The following is a 12,108-nucleotide window of genomic DNA, read 5'->3' as shown; positions in this document are numbered from 1 at the left end:
TTTTGTAATTTAACGTTTAAAAGCGTCAATCCAAACAATTTTTCAATTGCTAAAGACAGCTTATGCAACGATAAAAATAGTAACACGATCTGATGTGCGAGAAGAAACGATAGCTCTTGTTGTCATTTAGTGTATTTACATGTATTCTTTTAAAGCTGCTCGCCCTCAGTTTGGTCGGAAAAATTACATTTCTCAAAAGCAACATTTTTGTAACAAGAATATAAAATGAAAAGGTATAATCAACAAAATAAGCGAAAATCTACGTAGTGTTTTGAGAAAATGGCTTATGAAAACAAGTTTAAGGATTCACAGCACTATATAGCTATATTGAAAAATACTAAACCGTTTGCAACGCTTTACTTTTTCCTACATAACCATATAGTGCGGTAAATCCATAAACCTTTGTGCGGGTGAGTAGCTTTAAGATGTAAATAACATCTATATTTATGATATATTAGCTCTTGAACTGTCAATTTGTTTAATAATATAGTGCCTAAACATGCATTTTACTTTTAACCAACTATGGTGGTATTTTATGTAAAGATAGCTTAAAGCAACTGGACGGAGTGGGGTCATTTCTAACATTTAATATACACACAAGGTCGCGAGCTGGGCAAGTGGTCGAAATAGGACTTTTACTGTGCATAAACAGAAAATCGTGCTCTTTTTACTTTTGTTATGTATGATATTCGAGCTGCAAGGAAAAGTAAATCCAGTATAGTTTGGTTCCGTTTTCTATTATGCGTTTCAGAAATACTTTATCAAAAATATTGAAAAGGTGAATTGCGAGTGAAAAGAATTATTGAAAAGAAGACCACAAAACTGACTTTTTAAACATTTATGCTATACTTGTTTACAGCTGATATAGATTGCGTATTGCATATATGTACAATAAAATCTTGAAACAAAAATGAACAATAAAATGTTTTCAAGAAACACTACAGACAGCCGTGCTCGGCCAACAGTTTGGTCAATGTTAATGATATATACATTCCACATATTTACAATAGTTTGATATGTTTTCTATCTAAATTTCGAATTGTGACATATATCCACCACATTACCTGAAATATCAAACAATTGCACAAAATAGCAAATACAACATACCGAGCAGACGATGAACCCCCAAAACCAAGACAACATAGAAAGCTCAGAATATAAGAAAATACTAATGGGAAATAACAGGATTATTATAACTTATCATGTTTTAATGCTCTGGGATGTACTTATTTTGCAAGACACAGATCAATCGCCAGACTTGATCCGGTCTGGTAGAATCGACGAGAGTTATATACTCCCCACCCCTCAAGAGCATGATTTTTATTAATATATACCTCCACATTCTTGTTTGATTTTGGTGAAACATGACTACATTTATAAAATCACCTGAAACAAAGTACTAAATTTAGTTCCTGTAGTATAAATATCAAAGAAAGTAGTCCAGGCAAATACAGGATACGGGTTTCTACTACTACAATACACATTTTAACTGTCACCTTGTGATATAATGTAAAATACAAGATATGTTTATAGGTACATGTATATAAAATGAAGCATTGGCAACCCTTGTCTCTCATCAGCCATTAGCTAGTTTATTTTACTATGCATTTTTGTTTAGTTTTATTTACGCCTTATTCAAATTGAAGGGTTCTACAGTTATCATCTACAATGTCAAATGACTCAGCCGTTTATCAAAAAACTTGATGACTTCATTGTTATATGACATTACTTTTACGGTTGGTCTGAAATATGTTTCCAAGGATGCTTCATCAATTTGTAACAATCAATAAGGAAATCCTTTTCCAGGTTTCAGATGCGCCATAAGCCTCTGTAAGACCGAATAAGTTGTGGACGAAATCTCAGTACATACCACAAAGGCGTGGTCGGTGTACTGTAACTTGTATTACTGTATCGCTACATATGTCTTAAACTTATTCCAAGAAAGTAAACAAAAATGCAACAATATTTAACATGATTTCTCACTAGTACTAGTACTTTGATATTAATGAAAGTTTAAAAACTTCCCGTACTTACTTCCTAAATACAGTTTCACAATTTACTAAAGACGTAAATAAAATGAATCATCGTGACATCAATAATAACAATAGCGCGAGTAATTATCAGGTTGTATTAATACATTATGTACTTGGTGAAAAGGTCTTAACGTTATATACACTGTCTAATTGCACATAGGCTCCTGATTGTTATATGCTGTATCACAATAACAACACGATCTAGTTTTCAAAATGATCTCTTAAGAGACTTAAGGTGTAACATGATTATAATACAAGAGCTGTCGCAGGACAGCAACGCTCGACTATTCAACAGCCTTGTCGATTGAATGAATACGAGTCGAAAAAGGGACATAATTTAGTAAAAAAGCAAAACAGGGTTATGGAACCTGCATAGTGCTTATCAGCTCAGGACAGTGGACAAGTGTGTGAAGTTTCAATCCATTCCCATTAGTGGGTACTAAGATACCAGCTTACATAATATGAATTTAACCAAAAACTCCTAAGTCGAAAAAGGGGCATAATTTTGTAAAATGCGAAGTTGAGTTATTGACCCTTTGCATTGCATGTCATATCATGACAGTGAACAAGTGTGTGCAATTTCAATCCTTTCCTATTAGTAGATACTGAGATACTAGCTTACATACAATCACTTAACCAAAAATTTCTATGTTGAAAAAGGGGCATAATTTTGAAAAAAGCAAAATAAAGTTATGGGACCTGCTTTGTGCATGTCAGATCATGACAGTGAACAAGTGTGTGAAGTCTCAATCCATTCCAATTAGTGAGTACTGAGATACCAGCTTACATACAAAACCTTAACCAAAAAATTCTAAGTCGAAAAAGGGGCATAATTTTGTAAAAAAGCAAAATAGAGTTATGGAACCTGTGCAATGTAAGTCAGTTTATCACAGTAAATAAGTTTGTGAAGTTTCAATCCATTCCCACAAGTGGTTACTGAGATACCAGCTTACATACAAAACCTTAACCAAAATTTTCTAAGTCAAAAAAGGGGCATAATTTTGTAAAAAATCATAATAGAGTTATGGAACCTGTGCAATGTAGGTCAGTTTATCACAGCGAATAAGTGTGTGAAGTTTCAATCCATTCCCACAAGTGGTTGCTGAGATACCAGCTTACATACAAAAACTTAACCAAATCGGGACGCGGACGCGGACGCGGACGCGGACGCCGACGCATGGGCGAGTCCAATAGCTCTACTATTCTATGAATAGTCGAGCTAAAAATGTGTTCAAAAACAAATTCGTTTTCCTAGATTTTTATGTTCGATTTTATAACATCAAGAAGAATTTCAGTAGAAAACAATTTGTTCTTAAGTTCGTATTTCATTTTACATATCTTTTAACTGCATTCCATCATCAGCAACTTTCAACTTCTTTCCTAGTTGATGGCAGTGTTTTCCAACTCTTCTTCTTGTGAATATACACGTTTCAGTTTCCTTCCAGAAGGACATCTCTGTTCTTGTCTAAATTTTATGAGTCTCTCGCTTTCTTCCAAAGTTTGCTTTTGGTAGAAATTCATTATCTCCTCTCTTGCCATCTCTTTTTTGTTTAAATATAGAAGAAACATTAATCCCACATGAACTTCCTCGGGTCCAGAATTCGAATTCCTTTGCATGACTTGATAAATTTCTAATGACATTGTCAACACATCATCTAATAAAGTATTGCCTTCATGCTTGTCTGATTTGTTTTTCTTGACATGGTCCAACCATGCGTATACAAAATTAACGTTTTCCCAAGCATGATGCTTACATGCTGCAAAAGCCTCGCCATTAAAGAGAGCTTCAGTTATTCTTTTAACAAGTTTGAGCGTGCATTTCTTTGGCAAGATAGCGACTTCATCCTTGTCGTCTTCTTTATATGCCACATACTTTGTTTTCTCTGATAAAAACTGCAAACTCAAGTAGTTTACAGCAGGAATCGGACTGTTTCTTGTAGCAATAACACCAACCATCTCACTAACGGTATCGTGCCTAAATCCAACAGATCCGTCGTCTTCTTCTCTTAAATAGTTGTCTGTCATTTTTTCAATAGCCCGTATAATGTCCATTCCATCCCTAGTTGGCAGTTTTGACAACAGCCTTGCCTTGTTAAGCAGTGTTTGGTCGAGTTCTTCTTCGCCAGACATGATGTCAACTGTTACCTTTTGCCCCGGTGAAAGATGTATCAGCAACAAAGCGTAGTACTGAGTTGATAGGGTTTCGTATAAAATTTGAATTTCTCTCTCCACTGCAGACAAGGGAGACATAAAGAATGAAATACCCATCCTTAAGCAATGCGGTTCGGTACAATACAACTCTACACAGTGTGCGAATCCATGAGGTGGATCTGCTTTAGCAGCAATAAGACATTGCCTCCCTTTCGGAACCTTGTAATGTTTGAAATATTTCTGAAGAAGCTCTGTCTTTTCACTTTCGCTAAGTGCATATGTCTTATCTGAAATGTCAACCATTCGAAAGGATTTGAACCACCTGAATCTCTTAATCCTCTGTTTTACAGCCTTGTATACTTTCCTTCTTACAGTGCATATGATCTTAAAAGATCCAGTTCTCTTTTCAAGAAGTTGACTGATCACCTCGTTCATTGCTATCCATTCGTTTACCTTGTTCTCATCCACACCAACAGTTCCAAACATGTCATCTATAAAAATAACAAGTTTTTCCGTCTTCTCGGCTTGTACCACCTTGCTATTCCATTCTTTTGGAGATGTTATTATAATTGGTTGGTATCCTGTCTTTGCAAGCTTGTCCATCGTCATGATTGCCGCCGTCGTCTTTCCTTCACCAGGGTTTCCGACAATAACTAATGAATTCTCACTCTCTAAGATATAAGCGCATTCCCTTGCACCTCTTGATTCCACATAGACTGGTTTAAGTTGTTTCACTTTTGTTCTAAGGAAGTCGTTCCCTTGCCCTGTAAAGTACGAATGGATTGTGACATGCGGGGATACACTAAGAAACATTAATCAAGGTATTTGATTTTCATCATTATAAAGAATAATAACAAGAGTAACCCGATACTAGATGGCCTGGACAGTAGCATGCATTTCCACTATCGTCAATGAACAGGCTCAATCAACCGAGTCTGTAACATTATTATTTTTGTCGTGTTGAGCGACTGTGGAATTTCTACTTTTTCTATTTTATTATTACAGCAGCGTTGTTTTGTCGTATGGCGGCCGTAAAATGTCTCACTGTACATTCAATCAGACCTGTTGTATTTCGATCTTTTCAGATCGTTCAGCATGACTTTTATGTTGTGCTGATGATACTGTTTAGTTCAGCGCTGTCATAGCTGAATGTAGGTGAAATGCAGGCTACAGTCCGAGCCCTCCAACCCCGGATCGAGCAGACGTCAACAATATTACAAGTTACAAAAATATTACATACCGATGAAGTGATTGTGCAAATCCGGACTCATTTGTTGGTATGTGTTTACTACGTGTGACCTCTCATATACTGTGCACTGATCGGCTCTTTTTATGATGGACATCCCGCTATCTACAAATGTAATTAACAATACACTGTTCAAGGTTGTTTGATGCTGAGAATTTGTTTAGACATAAAACAAAAATTAAAACTTTAAATATTACTATCATTTTAATCGATTCAACTGTCAACAATCATCCTGAAATCAAGGATTTACTTGTAATACATGTAATAAATTTTCTTAACCATCCAAAGAATTTCTGTCAGGGGTTTAAATTTATTTATAATTTCAGATATGATTCTCCATGACAAACACTAACTTAGTTAAAATTATCTTATACTTCTGCCGTAAAAATGTCATTTGAAAAACATTACATACCAAACCTAAACGGATTAACAATCGGTCCCTGACTTGGTGATAATGCAACAGCCATGGCATCTATCTCATTTTCATCATCATCATCATCATCACACTCATCGTCGTCATCATTTTCTCCATCTTCAACATCATTTTCATCAGTGTTCAGGTCCTCTGTCCTGTGGTTTGAACACCAGCTAGAGCTTATTGAGCCTGTGGATTCTGTCTCAGATTCACTAAAAGTAGTAGAAAATTTGATATTGATTATGACTAAATACAGTTAGAACTTGATTTCCTAACAAATTTGTTCAAAGGTAAGTTTTGAGACATAAAATTTCAGGGTAGTGGGTTGCTCAAACAATAAAGTGTGGAATAATCAACATAAAAGAAAAATTTACAAGATACGTACCTTTACAAAAATTTTCAGAAATAAACAAAACACTACGAAAAACATTTGTTTCGCTCTGATGAGTGTTCCGAAGAGAAATTTGGATACAAGCCTGTCTGACATCTGTTTAAATTTGAAATTTTATATTTTTAAAGGAATTTGCCTAAAAATATCAGAAATTACCATTATTAGCACGTATTATAAATTTGCAGTTAGCTAGATGAATTTATCTTATCCAACGTAAAATGTATATTAGAAGATAAATTGATAAAACCAATACAAATACAGAAACTCTAACTATTCATGTGAAAAATAAAAGGGAATTTAACTATAAATCATAAAACGTCAAATCGGCAGATTATCAGGCAGTCGCAAGTATGACCTTCCAAGAAAAAAAGTTAGTCCCGGTTAGTAATTTACTGAGTCACATCATCTGTAAGTTCATATAAAGACTACCTATGTACATGTTAACAATTAAAGGTCTTATTACTACACAAGATCTGAAGAATGTGTGTTATTCGGTGAAACTTTTTACAGTAAATTTGTAAAATTGCAGTAAACTTAGCAACACAGCTGTGTTAAAATGTTGTAAGTTTTTGTTTTGTTTTACACTACAGAAGCCTTTTTCATTGCATATGCATTTATTAAAAATCTTACATAAAACTTAACGTTTGTGTTGTAATCAATAAATGAAGGATGCTTGTCTATTTTCAAAAATAAGCCTGTTCTAAATCGATTGTTGTTTTGTTTGTTGTTTTTCGGCGACGTCGTCTAAATTCGTTTTCGTTACCTATGCCACGTGACTTCAATTTGCAAATCAAACTACTTGATAACGCATTATAGTTAATTTATCAAAATGGAAGATTTATGCAACACTCTGCCTGATTGGACGGGAGTGTCAATTTTTTTCACTCTGTTGACTGTGCTACGCTAAGTGAAATGTAGAATAAGCGTTTATCCTAAACGACGCTGTTCACAGTTTTAAAGCTAACTTTGGCTCAGTATATTTAGCAAGAATATTGATATATCTCAAAATGATAAGTAAGTTTAACAAATATGATAAAAACCTGTTCAAATACCAACATATATCAAATTAATGAAAGAGCTGAATATGGTCTGCGTATCACATGAATAAGGGTGTGATAAGAGTCTTTTATGTAGAGAAGTGCTTTTTAAAAGATTTTCCTTGTTACAATTGTCGTCTGTATATGAAAAGGGTTCTTGCTTTTGTGACTTATTCAGATTGCATATTAAAATGAGTACTTGTTTGCTTTGATATATTTGTTATAAATTATTTAACTGAGTTATTATATATGAATATTTTTCTTTAGTATGGTATGCAAATATTGAACTCAGTTGAAATCTGTTTTATTATATATATGCTATATAATGACTGAATCTCATTACACTGAAATGAAGGTACGCTGCATACAGTTTATCTATGTGATATGACTACGGTCAAACTTTTGCTTATGAAACAGAAATATTGAAATAATAAATAAAAAATCCTTTAATTGATTTTTTCTCATGTATTCTAATCAAACTTGATTTGTAGCATCTTTATTAGGCCCGCAGCCAACTTTGCTCAGCTCATTTAACCCCTTTTAAGGGCTGCTAGAGCTAAAACTAGAAATGCCTTTATACAGCGTCTCATGAACAGCTTGGTGGATCTTTGTCGTACTTGGTCTGGAGCATCATTATAAGGTCCTCTTCCAAATTTATTTATATAGGAACTTGGGCCCTATTAGGGACCACTATAGCTAAACGTAGATATGCCTTTCTTCGCATTAACCACTAATATGTAATGGATTTTTATCAAACTCGATGTGTAACTATCTCGTAAGGTCTCCTGCTATTTTGTTACAAATGGGGATAGGGACCTATTTAGCTAAAAATATAAAGACGTTTAATGACCTCTTCTCATGAACCGCTTCATGAATCTTCATCAAACTACTGCTGTAATTATTCGTCTAAGGATAAACGAAACAAAACTGAAACCCTACGAAACCTTTGCGAAAAATTAAAAGAGAACCATTTAAATTGTTAAAGTGCGGTGTTTAGTTTTGCAATTTTAAAAATGTTAGATGAAAGATGAATGTAAGATGAAAAATTCATAAACTTCTTTCCTTATTACAATTCGCCGACCATCATTTTTAAAGATATTTCTTGTTTTTTTTTTTTGTTTTTTTTTTCAATATGAAAATTTTAAATTACCGAATTTCTGTATCATCAATATGACTAAAAAAAGTGTACATATGTTACTTTCTATTGATTAGTTTTCATTCCGTATACCCTCAACTTTGAATTCACATGTTGAGAGTACATCCAAACAAAACCATTGTTAACAACATATAGGAGTTGAAATGAACTGATGTTAAGATATATAACACAAATTTATTTGAAGGAAAAAATATTTTGACAGATAAAATGAAAGAATGCGACATTTTCAGATGTATCTCTTTAATAAAGGCATTCTGCACTATAAATTCTGTGATCAAAATCTTATTACTTATGGCAATACATTATTATTATGGTAAAGTGTTGTTTTGTGTTTAATTTAATATGTTCTTGTAGGATACGATATGGAGCTCAAAATTCTGTTTCACTAAGAAGTTTTAAATCTTGGACTGGTACACCATCATTCAGTTAAAACTCGACTGGCTGTCCCAAGGCGGTGTCCTACTGCTTTCCTTTATTCTTTCGACTCTTAATACAAGTTGAATTGTAAATGATTTACTGAGATAATTAACACCTAGACCTATCATGTTGAAATTGCACACATCACCAAATACAGCATGCAGTCTGGTTTTATTTTCAGCAAGAACCGGTTCTTTCAAGGAAAGACGGCTTCCTGTGTATCGGCGCTATACACCGGGCACGTTAAAGAACCAGGCTGTCTATGCTAAGTTAGGTCTTTATCTAAAATAATTTCTTTTTCTCTATTCTGGGAGCTTTTATATTGTTCTTCCTATTTTAAGACAAATACTTGAAATAGCTAACATGTTTTGCATCAGCCTCTATCTTTTTCATTTTGAAAGTATGACGTGTTTGAATAGTTTTCCAGATTGAAAAATCATTTAAAGGTTTTATTCAATAGTTTCTTGTAATTCAATATTATAACTGGTAATGTATACTTCTTTTTATTTTGTATGCAGTGGCTGCATGTATTAGAATGATAATAAATAAATAAATAAATAAATAGATAAATGAATAAATAAAATGTATGAGGAAATTCGAGTTCCACTATTACTAAATATAGTTCTCTAGCCTTGTCAGCAGTGTATATCTATAAGAATTATCTCATATAGATACAGTTTATCTAAAAATATAATACATATCATATTCACACTATAACGTGATAGCGCGACACCACCAGATAACGTGATACTAGATCGGACAACGCGACACCCTAAGGAGATTTTTGTCGTTTTGAAATAATTTTTCAATACACAATGTGAACCAATGAAAAGCAGATTCCTACCATGTTTCAAGGATAGAAAGAGGCATCTAAAGGAATGCTTTCTGAAATAAAAAGACCACTAAATAATCATACAGATGGCTAATCCACAGCCAGATTTTCATTGTTTTGGATATTGAACCGAGGATTTTTTCTCATTTCTGAAGCAACAAGCTTGGCATTGCCCTCAATAAGAAGTCCAACATTCTCTCTCTTTGTCTGCCAAATATCCCGTCGAAATCTTCATTACTTTCGAAAATACGAGGTGTTAAAATCGGAAGGGTAGACAAAAATGTTCTGTCTGACACCACATGATTCCCAGGGAAGGTTCTTACTGACATCAATTTTTGATGATAAGATGTTCTGCCTGACACCAACATTTGATCATACTTTTTTTTGCCTTTATTTCGCTCGGTTTTCAGTATTTTATCGAATTTACGCGTGTTTTCGGGTTTAACGGGTCGTAAAATTTGTTTTTCTACTAAAGGTTTAGGTTATAATGTAGTAATTCACCGTAATTCGGTCGAAAATGTGCATTCGTGGTGTAGTTGAAAGTAGTAACCATAAAAAAACCTTTTTTATCCTTATTTTGTCGCGCTAGCACGTTTAGAGTGTGATATTCAGTATTAATGTTGGCTCTACCTCTATAGTGTATATGCATTTTAACGACGTAGTTATTTCATACGCATTATGTGTACTTCGATATAAACCATGCGTCATGCTTGATTACTTTTTATGTAAATATTATGATTTTGAACGTGTTTATACTACTGCTACAGTAGGATTGTTAAAACATGGCACAAACTTATCGTTTTATGGACGAGAAATTCAAACCATGAAAATAATTTTATATATTAGCATTGTTTTCGCGAGACAAATGACTTTCTCCGCCATATTATTTCAATTAAGATATTTATTTTTTTTTTATTTGTCAAATATGTCGCAATGTTCGAGCTATTTCGGCTGACATTCAAATTTTTGTAAAGCTTAAATTAGTTAAATATTTGTTTTGCATATACATGTACATATAGAAATAGTGTTGTATAGCTATTTTGACAATACGTACACTTAATACTGATGCGATATGATGCGCCCTTACCTCCCATCTGAATCAACATAATAATTGTTGTTAAGTTTTGTTTGGTTAGCAGTGCTCGTCATGTCGTATTTAAGTATTCTATATTCTACCGTTTCGGTTTGTTAATGTCGTTTATTGGTCATGTTACACATAAATTAAAATTGATTTTGACACTTTTTTGTTTGTTTTTTTTGTTGCGTTTAACGTCGCACCGACACAATTATAGGTCATATGGCGACTTTCCAGCTTTAACGGTGGAGGAAGACCCCAGGTGGCCCTCCGTGCATTATTTCATCACGAGCGGGCACCTGGGTAGAACCCCCGACCGCAAAATAACAACAGCCTACGTTTGATTAAGTCCGTTCATGTGAAGTAATGAAACATGCAACACATTTCACGTACAGCTACCCCCGCCCAACCCCATCACCCAAAAATTCGGCATCAATGGAATCTAAACGGAAACGACTTCATGACACTAAAGGACAGCACTTAGGCAAAGGAGACCTTTACAGCAGCCACGCTGCATTTAATGAATGCTGTTTTCATGGTTTATAAAATACACCAGAAACCATGAAAGCATAGAATACAATGCTGCGTTTTGAGGAGTCTGGTTACTTCATAACGTATTGATCGTCTAGCCTAATTATACAAAATGTACTATCAATGTGAAATAGTTCAAGGCAACGTTAGCTTATGTATGCAGAGGGAATCGTTATATTTTACCTAATATGTTAGATCTAACAGAGTTTGAGTACTTAGATTAGACAAGTGTACGCAAAGATTTTACTTTACCGCCATAGCTGTGTCATTTTAAAACAGTTAAACTATAGCTTATTTAATGAACATTTCAATCAAATAGATGCATTTGGTGGATAAAATGTTTTCAATGAAATTTATGAAATGAAAATAAAACAAACAAACAAATGAAATGACAAAATTTATACATACCTCATTTCTTTTTATATTCCATGGAATATTCTGTCGTTATAATACAGAAATTATGAAAATACCCTTGGAAATACCCTTTTCAGCGGTGTAAACGTTAATTTCACCCCGTCAAAATCTTTCATGTTAGTATGTATTGATTTACTGTATGCAACAGGGAAGTTTCTGTTTCCCTTTTGTTCTTATAGAGATGTTTCTCAAGTACTTCAAGTGGTAGGTCCGGATATTAAGTGCAACTGTATATTGCGCTACAACAAACAATTGCTCATGATTTCTAGATCGTTTGAAAATATTATTGATATAAACACGTGGAAAGAGTAGGTGGTCATTGTTTCTGTTGGTGAGAAATGCCGTTTCAAGTTTATATTATTATTATTATTATCATACCAGATTTATATAGCGCCCTTTTCATGCTAAAC

General features: G+C 33.8%; 1 protein-coding gene across 1 annotated transcript; it reads right to left on the bottom strand.

Annotated features, from left to right (window-relative positions):
- Positions 1-823: 823 nt before the first annotated feature.
- LOC123564766 (uncharacterized) lies at positions 824-11,851 on the bottom strand. Its single transcript, XM_045358568.2, has 4 exons — positions 11,693-11,851; positions 5,843-6,057; positions 5,425-5,535; positions 824-4,948 (listed from the first exon to the last, which is right to left on the bottom strand). Exons 1-4 carry the CDS (start codon positions 11,695-11,697, stop codon positions 3,414-3,416), a joined length of 1,866 nt encoding a protein of 621 aa, XP_045214503.2. The 5' UTR covers positions 11,698-11,851; the 3' UTR covers positions 824-3,413.
- Between the last annotated feature and the right edge of the window lie 257 nt (positions 11,852-12,108).

Source organism: Mercenaria mercenaria, chromosome 2 (assembly GCF_021730395.1).
Source record: "Mercenaria mercenaria strain notata chromosome 2, MADL_Memer_1, whole genome shotgun sequence".
NCBI classification, from domain to species: Eukaryota; Metazoa; Mollusca; class Bivalvia; order Venerida; family Veneridae; genus Mercenaria; species Mercenaria mercenaria.
The sequence above is the reverse complement of the archived record's forward strand: the minus strand, read 5'-3'. Positions and strand labels throughout refer to the sequence as shown.

Coding starts and splice junctions, on each gene's coding strand:
- LOC123564766 (XM_045358568.2), bottom strand. Junction 5,536..5,842: donor TGTTAATCCGTTTAGGTTTG/GTATGTAATGTT, acceptor TTACATTTGTAG/ATAGCGGGATGTCCATCATA. Junction 4,949..5,424: donor TTTGCACAATCACTTCATCG/GTATGTAATATT, acceptor CGTACTTTACAG/GGCAAGGGAACGACTTCCTT.